The following is a 15102-nucleotide window of genomic DNA, read 5'->3' on the forward strand; positions in this document are numbered from 1 at the left end:
ATTTGGATCCAGGATAATTCCAGATGTTGTAATCACCGCCCACAGTGGAAGGCATTTCACTATCTGTAACTAACTTAAGTGCTGTTTACATTAGAATGATAACGCTCATGGCATTGATTAAAAAATCTCCAAGGTTGTAAATGTACTTCCTGTCATTTGGTTTTATGTAATACCAAGGGGTGGAACATTTGATATTCAGGAGGGGGTAGGGTCTAGAAGATTGATGATGTAGCATTACTTTTTTACCAGATCCCTTGTGCATTTTTTGCCCACTCCCACCTTTTCTTTTTATCAAGCCTTCTCTGGTTTTTGTTGTTGACATTTGCTTATGTATTTAGGATCTGCTTCTCCCATTGCTATAGAAGTTAATATGCTTGTTCCTAAAGATGACCTCCAGTACCTAAGTTGGAGACCTTATTTGCTTTTGTCATTCTTGTTTTTCCTGGTTTAAATATTTCTCAAATGGACCAATTCAAACCAAATATGAGCACATAGTGTCCTTGACGGTATTATTTTTTATTAGCTCCGCTGTCAGCGACACGGAGCTTATCAAATAGGTTGATTTTCCATCGTCGTCCGTCGTCCGTCAACAATTGCCTTCTCCTCTGAAATCGCAAGTCCAATTGCTTTGAAATTTTATATGCAGTTCACTTTGGGTGACCTCACTTAAGTTTGTTCAAATCGTGGTGAAATTTGCATATTTGTATTTTGGGGACATTTTTTGGTGTTTTTGGTAAAAAAATCTTCTTCTCTGAAACCGCTTTTCCGATTGCTTTGAAATTTGATATGCAGTTTACTTAGGGTGACTTCAGTCAGATTTGTTCAAATCGTGGTGTGGCAATTTTTGTCATTTTTGGTAAAAAAATCTTTAAAAATCTACTTCTTCAAAACTACCAGTCAGATAGCTTTGATATGTGGTACATATGTCCCTAGGGATAGTCTATTTCAGATTTGTTCAAATTGTGCAGAAATATGTAAATTTGCATTTTTAAGGCAATTTTCGCCATTATTGGTCAAAAAATGTATTTCTCAAAAAGGACTGGTCTGATAGTTTTGAAATTTGGTATACAGGTTTCTATAGATGAACTAAGTAATATATATTGAATTTCTGATGAAATCTGTAATTTGTATTTTTGGGGCAATATTTGCCATTTTTGGTCAAAAAATGTGTATTGCCACAACTGCTCATCTGATAGCTTTGAAATTTAGTATACAGGTTCCTACAGATGAACTAAATGATATTTATTGAAATTATGATGAAATCTGCAATTTTGTATTTTTGGGGCAATTTTTGCCATTTTTGGTCAAAAACTGAGTATTTCCACAACTACTCATCTGATAGCTTTGCAATTTGGTATACAGGTTCCTAGAGATCACTTTAATGATATTTATTGAAATTATGATGAAATCTGCAATTTTATAATTTTGGGGCAATTTTTGCCATTTTTGGTCAAAAAATGTGTTTCTCAAGAAGTACTGATCTGAAGTACTTTGAAATTTGGTATGCAGGTTTCTACAGATGAGCTAAGTAATATGTATTGAATTTCTGATGAAATCTGTAATTTTGTATTTTTGGGGCAATTTTTGCCATTTTTGGTCAAAAAATGTGTATTTCCAAAACTACTCACCTGATTGCTTTGAAATTTGGTATACAGGTTTCTAGAGATGAACTAAATGATATTTATGGAAATTATGATGAAATCTGCAATTTTGAATTTTTTGGGTAATTTTCTCCATTTTTGGTCAAAAAATGTGTTTCTCAAAAAGTACTGGTCCAACAGCTCTGAAGTTTGGTATACAGGTTTCTATAGATGAACAAAATTTGATCTTTTGAAATTATGATGAAATCTGCAATTTTTATTTTTGGGGGCAATTTTTGCCATTTTTGGTCAGAAAATTTTATTCTCAAAAAACTGCTCATCACATAGCTTTGGTTGACATGTTCTTAGGGATGATCTGATGTGATATATTCAAAGTATGATGAAATCTTCGATTGTTTATTTTTTCAGCTATTTTAGCCACTTTTTTCTGGCCACTGCATTGAGCTATCAAAGATTTCAACCTTCTTCCTCAACATGTGTCAAAAATAGTTATTCTCTACATAAACACAGCGAAGCTATATCGGCCGCTAGGTCGCTTGTTAGCTTTCAGTTGCCATTTGTAAATATGGCAAAAGAAGCTATACGGGAAGTAGCTGTCTATTGTCTAGGAGTCTATCTGTCTGTCCATATATGTATAATGTAGGTGTACAATTCTGTATGTCTGTATACCCATATATGTATAATGTAGGTGTACAATTCTGTATGTCTGTATACCCATATATGTATAATGTAGGTGTACAATTCTGTATGTCTGTATATCGTTCTGTCCCTCCACACCTATGAGCAAGAAATTTGGAGTGTACTTATACTCTTGGTCAAGGATTGAAATTTTGAGATTGTAATGTCATGGTTTCGATAGTTACATTTCCCTCATAGACTACTCACATAATCATTCGAGATTTCAATTTTTAATTTTTAATTCAAGTTCTTCCTAAATCCCTCAAAAATATGGGAAGAAATAGGCAAGAAAATTTATAAGTAGCAATGGAAATTCACAATATAATAGTATTGCCATTACAGAGATAAAACAATGAACACACAAATAAATATATAAATACCTGAAGTATTAATAAATAATGTGATTTATACTAAAATATATTTCTATATATACACCTAGGTCGCAACCGAGTTGTAAAATTTGCCATCAAAGGCATAAAAAGCTCATTGTCAAATGCAATAAAATATTGAGTTGCGATTATTTCACTTGATTTTCAGCGTAAAGAAATATTTTTTCAACATCTTTGGAAAGCAGATAGGTCACAGCACTGGCAAATACATATCAAGTGTAGCAGTGTACCTGAGCTGTGATTCATTTACAGAAATTACAGCACCCTCACATGTCTACATGATCGATGTAGGTGTTGAAACCTTTTGAAGGCCTTTTTGTATTAATTTGTACTTTTGCCATCTGAGACAATGCTGCACACATCAAAATTCCAAAATAAAAACTACAAGACATCAGAGTATTCGGCAAAAATTGTAAGCTCTTAAACACATCTTTGGATCTTGAAAAATCAGAATAAATCTTGACATATCAAGAGAAAGGTCTTTGTTGGAAATAACTGTGCACTTAGATCAAGTTGGACAAACTTTGATGTGCATATCAGGTTTATAATGGTTACTGCTGAGTACACTTCGTTCACTTTTAACTTGAAGGTAAAACGTGCCTCTGGACAGATTTACAGAATCTCAAACTCTTACAATAGTCCTTTTGCCTACCACTTGTTGGGACTCATTTTAAAGCCCTTTCACCACCATGGTTTGTCCCAAATCCCTTGTTTTCTATGGTAAAGTTGGACCTGTATACAGGGAACTGGGGGTGAAAGGGTTAAAGCTCATGGAGTAAATAAAGTTTTCACTGCCTAGGGGAATTATATTTTCCCCCCACAGAGATAACACATGGATGGCGGCCATTTTGAATTTCAAATATCGGAAAATATTGAGTAATTTGTTTCCATTGTTATCAAAATTTGCACGGTGACCCCTGCTTTTTATTTTTGTTTTTGAAAGAACGGTACAAAGTTTAATAGAGGAAAGATTGCGCAAAAGTTAAAGTGTTTCATTTTTGAGGCGTGTACTACCTTCAAGTTGATATTTTCAGCGGTGGGTTGCTTGCTATTCTGCTGTTCAAACTGTTTGTGGATGTCCAATCCATCAGGCATTATACCAGTTACACACACAGTGGGTTATGATAGAACCAAGTATTTTGACCAAAACCTACACGTAAATGATGACAATATGCCGTCATGCATTCATAAAAGGACAGAGATGAGCTGAGCCTGTCTCCTACAAGCACATATCTAGCCTTACTGATAACAGAAAAAATACAGAATAAAAACATTCTGGGAATTGAAATCACCAAAACCTGAATATTTCATAACTTGTGGACGTGTTTCACTGAATTCACATGGATAGAACTGAAAAATAGAAGTTTTTGGAGGTGATAGATGAACAAACTTTAAGGACATTTTACATGATATTTCACCCGCATAGGAAGAAGTGTTTGTGGTGGAAAGTCATCCAGGTACAACATGATTATTTCTATGGAGGAAATGTGCATAGTTGACAACTCAGCTTGACAATGTCTCTTTGATCATACAGATGGGTTCAATGATTTAAAAAATCACAAAAAGATTACAATAATTAAAACATGTGCAACAGTCATTAAAGTGTCATTCGTTATCACAAATTCTATTTGAAAGACAGTTTCTTAAATATTCTGTAAAGAAATCCACAAACTTTTATAAATGAATTCACACCAGTTCGTTCTATGGAAAGATAAGAATATAACAAGATTATATAAGTTGATATCAACAACAAGGAAATCTACATGATTTCTGAAACTTATAAAATATTGAACTGTATGTATAGAGCCTTCAGACTGAGAAATATTATATTAAAGCCACATGTTGTTAGTTCTGAAATTACACATGCTTGGTACAAAATTACTTCGTAATCACATTCTACTGAGTTGAACTGAAAATTCAGACATTTGATATCAAACACTGATTTTGGCTATGCAAAGCACAAACTTCCTTTGAGAAATCAGAAATTGGTGATGCAAGCTTCTTGATGAGGCGTTCTTGCCCCAACAGTACAGTTTAACAGACAGCTCCGGTCAGCCTACAAGAAAGTTATCAGCATAGCGCCCTCTATGGGTGCAAGACAGAAAACATTACGTGTTCTGTTGGTATCTTTTGAGGCAAATAAGAAAACGCTTTGTTATAGTACCAGTAGCAATTTCTATTGCATTACTAGAAACATGATTAAATTGACAGAAAAAAATGTGTTCCCTAACAATCAACAGCACACTTCCAATCAAACTCATTATACATGTATAGTGCAGTAGGACCTTGATATTGAGAGGAAGAGGTCAGAAGAACTGTTATATTCTGTAAATGCCTTTAACTACATTTTCTGTTTCATATGAGAAGATATTCATATTGCCTCTCAATATTATTGGTCATCTAACTAAACCATATTAATAGTTCTGTTGAACAATATGGCAGCTTGCCTACACACTGCTTTTTAAAAAGGTTTCTATAACAGCCAGTACATATACTACACGTTGGTTTCCATGTCATTTTTACCTTGGGCTTCCCTTTGTATACTGTAAACCAAATGAATTGTATAAGATGGTACTGTTACCAATTTCACCTTAGTTCAACAAGTATACAACCCAATGCATGTCTATGTACCCACAAAGTCATTTTGATTACACAGTACACCCACTGTAGCAAACTGATGGCTATCCTGCAATTCAACATAACCTAGTGACAGAGTAAATAATTTCTTATGTGGCAAGGAAACAACCCAGAAAACCAAAGTTTAAAAACCACGGCATTTCAACCCCTGAAAACTTTTAAATTAAAATCTACAAAATGGAAGGATGCAGACAACCGAACTTTCGGTGTATAATGAACCACAATATCTTACAATATTTACAGCTGAAATTTTTGCACTGAATGTGAGAAGTGAGTATAATCATCTCTTTTCTGTTTTCATACATTTACATATATGGTAGCATATTATGTTTTTATACAGTTTAAAATCAAGAAACCTCATTCCCATCTGGCATTATACACATCACATTCTGAAATCAAAAGTATTGATAATCATATGGTTGGATATCAACAATGTTCATGTGATCAACACAAAAAAATCACATCTTGCATATGGAAGCTATAATTTGTAGTCATGCGTTATACCATTGGAAAATGTGTATTGTTGTCATCGTATCAAGCCAATATATCCTATGTAATTATTCAAATAATTATCCACATCTTTATCAGCGGCATTAATATCAGTCTTACAGTACTCAGTAACGTGATCTAACAAGCCTTCTTCATGACATATCTGAGTCAAACTGGTAAGATCTTCTTTTCTCATGTTGCAATTACTTTTCCAAAGCCACATTGTACAAATATACAGTGTACAAAAATACAGTGTACATGCAGCGATACATCTCACATATTCAGATATCTATTCCGTATGCCAGGCAGTACATCCTGCATGTTATTATACACCATACTGAAAGATATTCTGTCAATTTCAGCAAGTATTCGTCCATCACTTTTTAAATACATGTATCAGTTTGTGGATCTGCAAATTGGTATGGTATACAAAAAACGAGATTTATAACACAGCAATACTTTCGTATGCCAGGCAGTACATCCTGCATGTTATTATACACCATACTGAAAGATATTCTGTCAATTTCAGCAAGTATTCGTCCATCACTTTTTAAATACATGTATCAGTTTGTGGATCTGCAAATTGGTATGGTATACAAAAAAAGAGATTTATAACACAGCAATACTCAATCATGGGAAATTGATCAGACTTGCTGAGCAGATCCACAGAAAGGAATTTAAATGATATCAAAAATATTAAGATCACTTTCTTTATCCACATACCGGTCTCATATGCTCATGGCAGAAAACCATTTTATATTGATTGTAAGAGCAATGTGTGCTAGTTGACCTCTTAACGCTTGATACAATATGACAACAAGTTATTTAAAGCCTTGTATTCATCAAATTTATAGAAAGACATTCAACATTATCTAACTCTAGTAGTATCATTGATTCAAAAATTGTTTATCAAGTGAAATTCAGTACTGGACAAAACAATACGGCTTTGATATTGATGAAGACAGCTGATTGCCAGTTGCTGATCGGTAAAGTACAGCCATTGACAGATGTGACAACGTCACTTCTTCTTCTTAAAACATGAGATGAACCTGACAGCAGAGTACTGTAAGTTTCTTCAGTTCATTTCCTCATTAATGGCAATGAATATGACATCCAACCTTTCAATGTGTTGCTCACAGCACTTGCCAATCAGGTAGACTTATGATTACAGCCGCAGGCAATTTTTCCACCCATTTTCCTTTTAAATCAGTACATCCATGGGTATCTCCAACTTAGTAATCACGGATCATGGCAATAGAAAACCACAACTGTATGATTGTTTTAGATATCCAAGATTGGGCAGGTCCTGCTATGTTGCTAACGTTGTCGTGTTTCCCATTGGCTCTATGACCACATTGTCTAGCTCACCGTTCTTGTTGATGGAATTATAGAGTGGGAATTCACAGCAAAATATGCACTTCATGAATGAAGGTAGTGTTATGTAGAGTGAGGTAGGGAATAGAAACAGTACACTGGTCCTCTTCTTGTATGCCCTGTATTCTTCCACACTGAAAAGAAGTAAGCCAAGGTCAAGTTGTTAAACAATGAAGTAACGAGTCGGCAAAGTTCAAGTTGACTGCTGTTTAAGCTATAATGTAACCCCTCCCTGTCCCTAATAGATGACAAGCATACGATATAATGCACCATACGCGGTGAAGCCAAGTACACTGTGGAGTGCAAAGTTTGCTAGAGTCCATTATGAGCTGGGACGGGGATACGTCATTGCTATTATTTTATAGTTTTGACAATGCAAGTGAATTTGTAAATGTACAAAACATCTTTGGCCACAATACTAGATTATTGGATACATTGTCAGTAATAATCTGGGAGGATGACATCACAAAATTCACTGGTATTGACAAAGCTATGAACCATGAAGTACTTACAGGAAGTCTAACCAGCTACATCTAATTGATAATTTTGTGAAAATTTGAATTTCACACACTAAGTACATGGCAGTAATTATTTTACATGAGAAATGCTATGGAAATTACACTATGATTGGATAACTTTCACTTCCTGCAGTACACATAGTATTAGAAAGAATATTTTTCCTAAAGCTATAGTATACTGGTACCAGTACATTCACCATATACTGATATGGACAATCGTGACTATCTAATTGCCGATTAACTTCGCTCACTGGCAACAAGTTCTCATTTCTTTTGTCACAATGTGTTGATACCATAATATCCATATTGCAACTGTTCCATTCATGGGTAAAAGTTAATGTTGCATAAACTACAATACAGCTACTGTACAATACTTAATGAGTGTAATGGTCAGGTGCATTGCCTTGTAATCAATTACTTACTAAATCCCATTTCATAAAGAAACAAAACATAAAGCGAAAAAGAACAAAAGAATTGAAGAGATGAACTATTTGAGTAAATGTACACAATTGCATTTTACAGTGCCAACTTTTCCATGACAGTTGTATGGGTGATTGTAAAATACATGGTGATGACCAGAGCAAGGTTGTAAAACTATGTGTAACTGGGCTGTACAAAATTTATCTATCACTAATAAATTTCTTTTCAACATGCTTTCTAAGTATACCTGTAGCTGGAGACTAGATATGATTTTATTGACACATTTAAGATTCAATGTTTTTGATATAAGACTGTATACCTTCCATATCTGTCATCTGCATTCTTCTCCAATAACGGAATTCCGCTGAGAAACAATAACATCATCGTCACAAAGAGCGGACTTAAGACAGCCACCCACTGGTAACCTTTCAGAATACTTGTACTGATGATGAAGATACCCCACCATGATAGGATCTCTCCAAAGTAGTTTGGGTGTCTGGAACACTTCCACAACCCTGTCAGAACAGAAAATGTAATCAATGATCTTACATTCCTGACGACGAACAGTTGTTTTCTTGATAGTACCGGTACTCGTGTATACACAGAATAGACTTTTGAGTGCTAATTTCTTTTTCAAAAATTGTTGGCTTTTATCAAATTGATGATATGCAAATCAACAAATATTGAACAGAAGTCTTCCAGATCAAGTTATTTTCCTATCAATACATACCACTGCTTGCACAGTTATACATCAATTTTTTTGAACATTTTTAGTAATGACTATTACATCTTATTATTAATTCAAAAAGGGCAGAAATATAGTAGTCTTTATCAGAGAATTTGAAATTCCCTGGAAGTATGTTCTACAAGTGGTACATTAATGTACCTTACAAAATGTATGTATGAGTCTATAAATTATACGGTACAGGTACATTGATAGCAAACTAGTGAGGGCGCTATTGCATTTGTTGGAGCAGTACAGGTTTATACGTGGGCCTTTGTCAAGTCATGTACCCATATTAGGCCAAAAAAAGAAAAAGAAATGTTTCTGGTCAGCGCGCGCGTCACTTGAACAACAGCGCGTCACCCTTTTTTTTTCTGTTTGTGGCCGGCGGCCGTGGCTGACACCAAACCAAAATGGCTGAAGAGAAAGAGAAAATTCTTTGGGGGCATGATCAGTGACTGCATGAACAGTATATATGTGACTATATTGATAAAACTATAAAACTGACCCTCCTCCCTCCCTTGAGAGAAAAAAAAATAAAAAATAAAAAAAATAAAATGCGCGTTGCCGCACCATTTTTTAAAGAAGGACCTGACCAGAAACATTTCTTTTTTTTTTTTGGCCTTAGCTACAGAATTGAGTCAGATACAAAGCAGGTTGATCGCTGGTTCTAGCAATTTCACAAAAGTACTGTGTAATGCTTTTCTAAAAGCTCTGCCACTTAATTAATCTGTGATTGAAAATTAATGGAAAATCAATGTGACATTCACAAACTTTATTGCGTAGTGTACACAATGAAAATTCTGCATTCCTGCCTTTGGAATCTAATTTCCACTACGTAGAAGCATACTGTCCATAGGAAAAGATTTATATAGATATAGAGTACAAATCACTGCAATGCAGGATTGACAATCAGACATACAAATACACGTTGAAACTTTCTGCAAACATCTTTTTTCTGGAAACTATAGATGTCAATATTCCAATGTTCAAATATTTCTGTCACTTTACCTTCATCGCACCATTTCCCATCATTGCCTTGGTTGTGACGGAAAGTGAACTTTTGATGATCAGCGACAGCTTCAACCAGAAAACCAATGACAAAGATAATACTTCCAATGTAGTCCAAAGCAAGGAAGCCTTTCCCAGTGTTTGAACGGGAGGAGTTGATGAAGACCACAGGGAGACTGACTGTGAACACCCATACTGCCTGGATGGGGACAGAGAAACACGACTTATGATTAGAAGGACACACCCAGCAAGCGTGACAATTTTCATGCACATGAAACATCAAGCTGCAAACATAAAAGTGCAATCACGTATATGATAGCAGTCATCTTTGCCTTGAATTTCTAGATCTAGCTTTCTGAGAGATCTTGCTAAACAGAGGAAAAGTTATGGTATGTTCAATCATAGCGTTCTTGTCCTATAATAAACATGGCATAACATAGCAGTACTATTCATCATAATACCAAAGTCTGAGTACAGCAAATCAAACTGAAGCTGGAAAAGATTGGAGCCTATCCGGCGGTAAACGGATGTATGTGTACCAATACAGCTCATCCACAGGAGAGGGGGGACTTGTCTTATGACGGATTTTGAGGCAGGCTGTACTACCTAACCCTGTTACAGAAATCCTACCTACCTCTAAAGTCAGTTTTTATGTATATTTTTTATTCCACAACCTTTTTGCTTACTGGTTCTGATCTATTGCTGTATATGTCAACGAAAAATTATTGTGAACAGTCAAAAATATCTTCATCTGCCCATGCACATACACAAAATTAGTTACTTTCACATTAACAAAAGACAAGTTTGTACAACCTGGTAAAGCAGTTGTCCACAAAGATGATTAGACAGCTAATAAGAGAGAGAAAACTGAGTGCCAATATCTTGGTAACATTCCATTTTCCCTTTTACAGAAATTTCCTTATACTTGTCCACTTATTATCCATTTTTGAAAAGAGTAGGACCCTCTTCTTGGTAACGATCCTTAACTATTTTACCTCAATTTCCCAATACTCAATGAAATTCCACTCAGTGTATTGAAAACACTGGGAATGTTACACTTGGTGAAAGCTAGATTATACATACTGTCTTAGATAAATCTATCAAACTAATTTGACTGTGCTCTGTGATGCACACTTTGTTGTTATCAGATTTAATATTTCTCTCTTACATTGTAATGAGACTTGAACCTGTTACTAAAACAAATTCTTGTTCACAATTCCATACACTGGTATATCTCCTCAAAAAATACTTTGATCTGATACTCACTTGGAAGGTCCAGAAACCCAGGAATGTACACATGTTATTCCACTTGTTATCACATCGTTGATCCTCACCAATCTTCACCATCCTGTACACCAGATATGATGACAAGCGTATGCCCCATAAACACACAAACACTGTCACTACTATCTGCCGTGTACAATAAGTCTGCAAGATAAAGAATTATGACAAGAATTTAGAACTCTAACATACCAGAAATCTTCCACACAGTGCATAATTTTAGGACAATGAATATTTCTAACGATAAGAACTCATAATCGGTGTTTCCTTTGAACATGAATAGCCATCAACCAAAATGGTCCACTTTAATGGCCAAACGGAAATTTCAACAACAAATATTCGGACTCAAAGTCTTATAAGGATTGACTTCCATTCATTTTCTCCAATGCAAATATTTTAATATATTTCTGCTGTCAGCTGTAATTAAAATATGGCGGAAATCTCTATCAGATTTAGCTGAAGACGCAAGGATGATAAGAGATATATTTAACAAGTTGTACGTCATTTTGGTACAACCAGTGTAAGTGTACAGTGGATATTTACGTTGGTTATTGAGTGATTATAACACTCATCTTAATAATGCAAAGTTTGAACAAAATTGTAAGCTGTTTGCAGACAACAGGTATTGGTACAAAAGAAGAAATGTGAAATTTGGCATCATAAAATTTGGCTGACTTTATAAAGACAGAAATTTTCACCAAACTTGATTTTCTGTTGTGCAAACTTGATTTTCTGTTGTGCATAGCTGCTTGGCAAGTGGGTTGCAGAGAAACTCATCATTTCATATGCTTTATACTCAAATGTTAAGTAATACACCTCACATAAAAGAATACATTCACTTAACCAATGAAACACTGGATCAGCATATCTTTGGTTTTTTTTAATAATATCACAAATATTATCAGCATTTAATATATTGATTCACTGTGCATATTATCACCATCACAGCTGTAAGCATGACACAATTGCTGGGGTATGAAACTAAATCTGACATGTTTGCAAATATATTTGAATGGTAATCGTAAACTGAATGTTAAAAGGATCTAGAGGTATAGCTTGGATTACATTCACCTGCAAAGTGATGGAGACCATTATAACCATCAATAATGGATAATATAGCTTAATGTCTTTTGTTTCATTGCATTACCAATTTGGGTAGATATCATGTGGACCAAATATTTCAGTGGCGTTGAAGAATCACATCATTGCCAGATGGAAAAACCTTTAGAAATCACATCATCTGCAGTAATGACGCATGTAACCTTGACGACAAACAGTGGATATCAAACAACCACAGCTCTGAAATGGTGTTCACTTGACCCTAAGCCTCTCTTTAATGCATATGCATTGTACCAGACTGCAGTGAAATGGCACTCATTCACAGTCATCCATGGGTTTCACAGTAATTGAGGTGAACAAATGAACAAACACAATGAGATTTCATGGGATAGAAGTACAATTTTTTTTTACTGTTAACGTCAAAACGTCATTTACATACAGAATGTATGTGACGTGATATTGAAATTGGCAAGAGCAGAATTAAAACATGACATTGTACTGATGGTGTGCAAATACTGTAGTTGTACGGTACATTTTCAGTTTCATGAATGTACCCATAGCTATGGGAGGGTCATTTCACCTTTTAATATTGTGGCCAAAGATTGAAGTTTTTGAAAAATTTTTGGTTTTTGTATTGGGAAATATTCTTTTCTGCAGTAAACATGCCTGTTCTTTGCTTTATCCCAGCAAAGCTATAGTCTAAAAGATGTACTGAATGCGTTGATTTATGTGAACAGTTTGAAAAATGATGATGTTATGACATTTGGCAGATCTCATGATCTTTGTTTCTGACAAATTTGACTTGTAATGGTACAGAGAACGATTTATCTTCCTCGCATTTTACTTCAGATTCAACAAGCTATGAGAGGCTTTCTGTTTAAAAATGACTATTACTGTAACCTCTACATATTAAGGTCATAATTTAGTTGTATTGTTTTCAATGGTAAGAGTGGATCTCAATACTTGCTAATGGGGAGGAAAGCATCACAGTCGTCATAGGCAACCAGATAAAGATACCAATTAGCCTAGTCACGTTTTCTTAACGTCATTGATGACTGTGTTTGGACGGGAAATGAAGCTAGGCAAATTGAATTTTTCAATCAATTGGCTACGCACAATGAATTTCTAAAAGCACTATGATGACACCCTCTCTGTAACAGTTCAAACGTGACAACTTGAGAAACATCATTCAAACCCTGGAGCATTAGCAATCAGTGTGTTAGCCCATCTGTAATAAACTGTTCATACAAAACATGGTAGTCGAAATCTTTTTCAGTCCGTACCAAGGCTATCCAGCAAGTTTAGTCCATTCCTGTAAATGCACACACTAGCTGTCAGGGCTTACTACACTTACAAATATCTCGTCAAACATTTAAGGATAGATACATGATAGAAAACTGAAAACTTCAACATATATATGTAATAAATAACAAAATCTCATGAAGACAATCGCAAGTTTGTAACAAAATACAACATCAAATGTTAAACACTGACTGCTGGCAACACAAATTCAGACAAATTTATCATCCATTACTGTGTTATGCTGCAATAGCTGCAAACTGGTTGCATTCCTTGATGCAGGAATTATTACCAGTAATGTACCGGTACATACTCAATAACGCTCCACCCTGTTACTTTTTTCACATAATTATAGAAAGGCTTGACAAAACTATCAGAGAAATATTTACTTTTGCATACAAAATAATGTAAGAACTGAAACATCATTTGAAATAATGTCCATTTGACATTTATTCAAATTTGACAAACAAACTGAAGCAGCTGTTGGCATGGAGATTGGAATCATCAGCAGTAGGAAATGAACTGTTGACGTCTAATCTCATAATTCAAAAACCGAAGCTGCTGTTCCGTATTTGCTTCTAATTATTTATTCTACAGCCTAAGTACCACTTCAATTATTTCCATATCTTAATCCATTATGTCTGAATAGAAATGACAAAACATTTCAAAGGCATTCAAACTAACCCACATATAACAGGATTTCTTTCAATTCTACTGATGAATAATCGTTCTTTCTGCAGACAGCAAAGTGCACCTGTCTGGCATTTCCTGAAGGGAGTTATTATTCATCTTGTCTATTTAGTATTTAGATCGCAGCATCTCTACATCTGAGTCAGAGTTTAAAATGCAAGTCACAGTCAGATGAAAATCGTCCAGTGTCAAAGAAATCCATATTCTGTCAAAAAAACCCTGCATGATATTCGAAATGAAGCGTTTATAGTGAGTGTGAATATTAACTGTGCTCCGAGTACCATACGTGAAATCACAGTTAATCTACCCGTGCTGGAGCCATGCTGGAGAGTAACCATGGTGATATTTAGATCTCTAGACAACAGCTTTGCAAATTGAAAGTCTCTCCAGCACGTACACATGCAGTTTGACTGACATCACACATGCTGATGGCATGCAATATTCACGGCACATCATTACGGCCGACATGTGGGAATAGAGTAAATCTGCAACTCAAAAAACTTAATGAGATTTGCCTGGCGAGATCGCAGCAGGCCCTCAGATGCGAGGCCTTTTGAATGTTATCGGAATTACAAACACAATAGACACATTAAAGTGCCGGTAAGTGCAAGAAAGGGCAGAGTTCTGACTCCTTTGTGCACACCATAGAGTTCACACGAGGTCATCCAAGCAAAACAGAGAGTGACAAAGTGCTAGACAATTGAAAATACTCTTATCATAAATAAAACTGACATGTGTAAATATACAAGTACTTCATAAAGTGTTTTATCAAATTTAATGATGTGTCATGCCTACTATATATTAAAATTTCATTGATTATCTGCAAATATTAAATAATCAATAAAGTCCTCAATGGCATACAGAATTCCGAACAGTGAAACAATCATTTTAGGTGATATTTTGAATCAGTTCACAAACATCTAGCCCTTTCC

The 15102-nt window shown here is 35.1% G+C and overlaps 1 protein-coding gene across 2 annotated transcripts in view; it reads right to left on the reverse strand.

The window, feature by feature from the left end:
• Positions 1–2494: 2494 nt before the first annotated feature.
• LOC139147294 (uncharacterized) overlaps positions 2495–15102 on the reverse strand; it is a 69824-nt gene continuing 57216 nt past the window's right edge. For both annotated transcript variants that reach the window (XM_070718325.1, XM_070718326.1), the window contains exons 4-9: positions 11108–11269; positions 9842–10040; positions 8426–8621; positions 6274–7302; positions 3437–6109; positions 2495–3346 (exon numbers count right to left, since the gene is read on the reverse strand). In XM_070718325.1, coding sequence (XP_070574426.1) covers positions 7104–7302; positions 8426–8621; positions 9842–10040; positions 11108–11269 — 756 coding nt within the window. In that variant the 3' untranslated portion in view covers positions 2495–3346; positions 3437–6109; positions 6274–7103. The remainder of the gene's footprint in view (positions 3347–3436; positions 6110–6273; positions 7303–8425; positions 8622–9841; positions 10041–11107; positions 11270–15102) is intronic.

This window comes from Ptychodera flava, chromosome 13 (assembly GCF_041260155.1).
Source record: "Ptychodera flava strain L36383 chromosome 13, AS_Pfla_20210202, whole genome shotgun sequence".
In the NCBI taxonomy this organism is placed as follows: domain Eukaryota; kingdom Metazoa; phylum Hemichordata; class Enteropneusta; family Ptychoderidae; genus Ptychodera; species Ptychodera flava.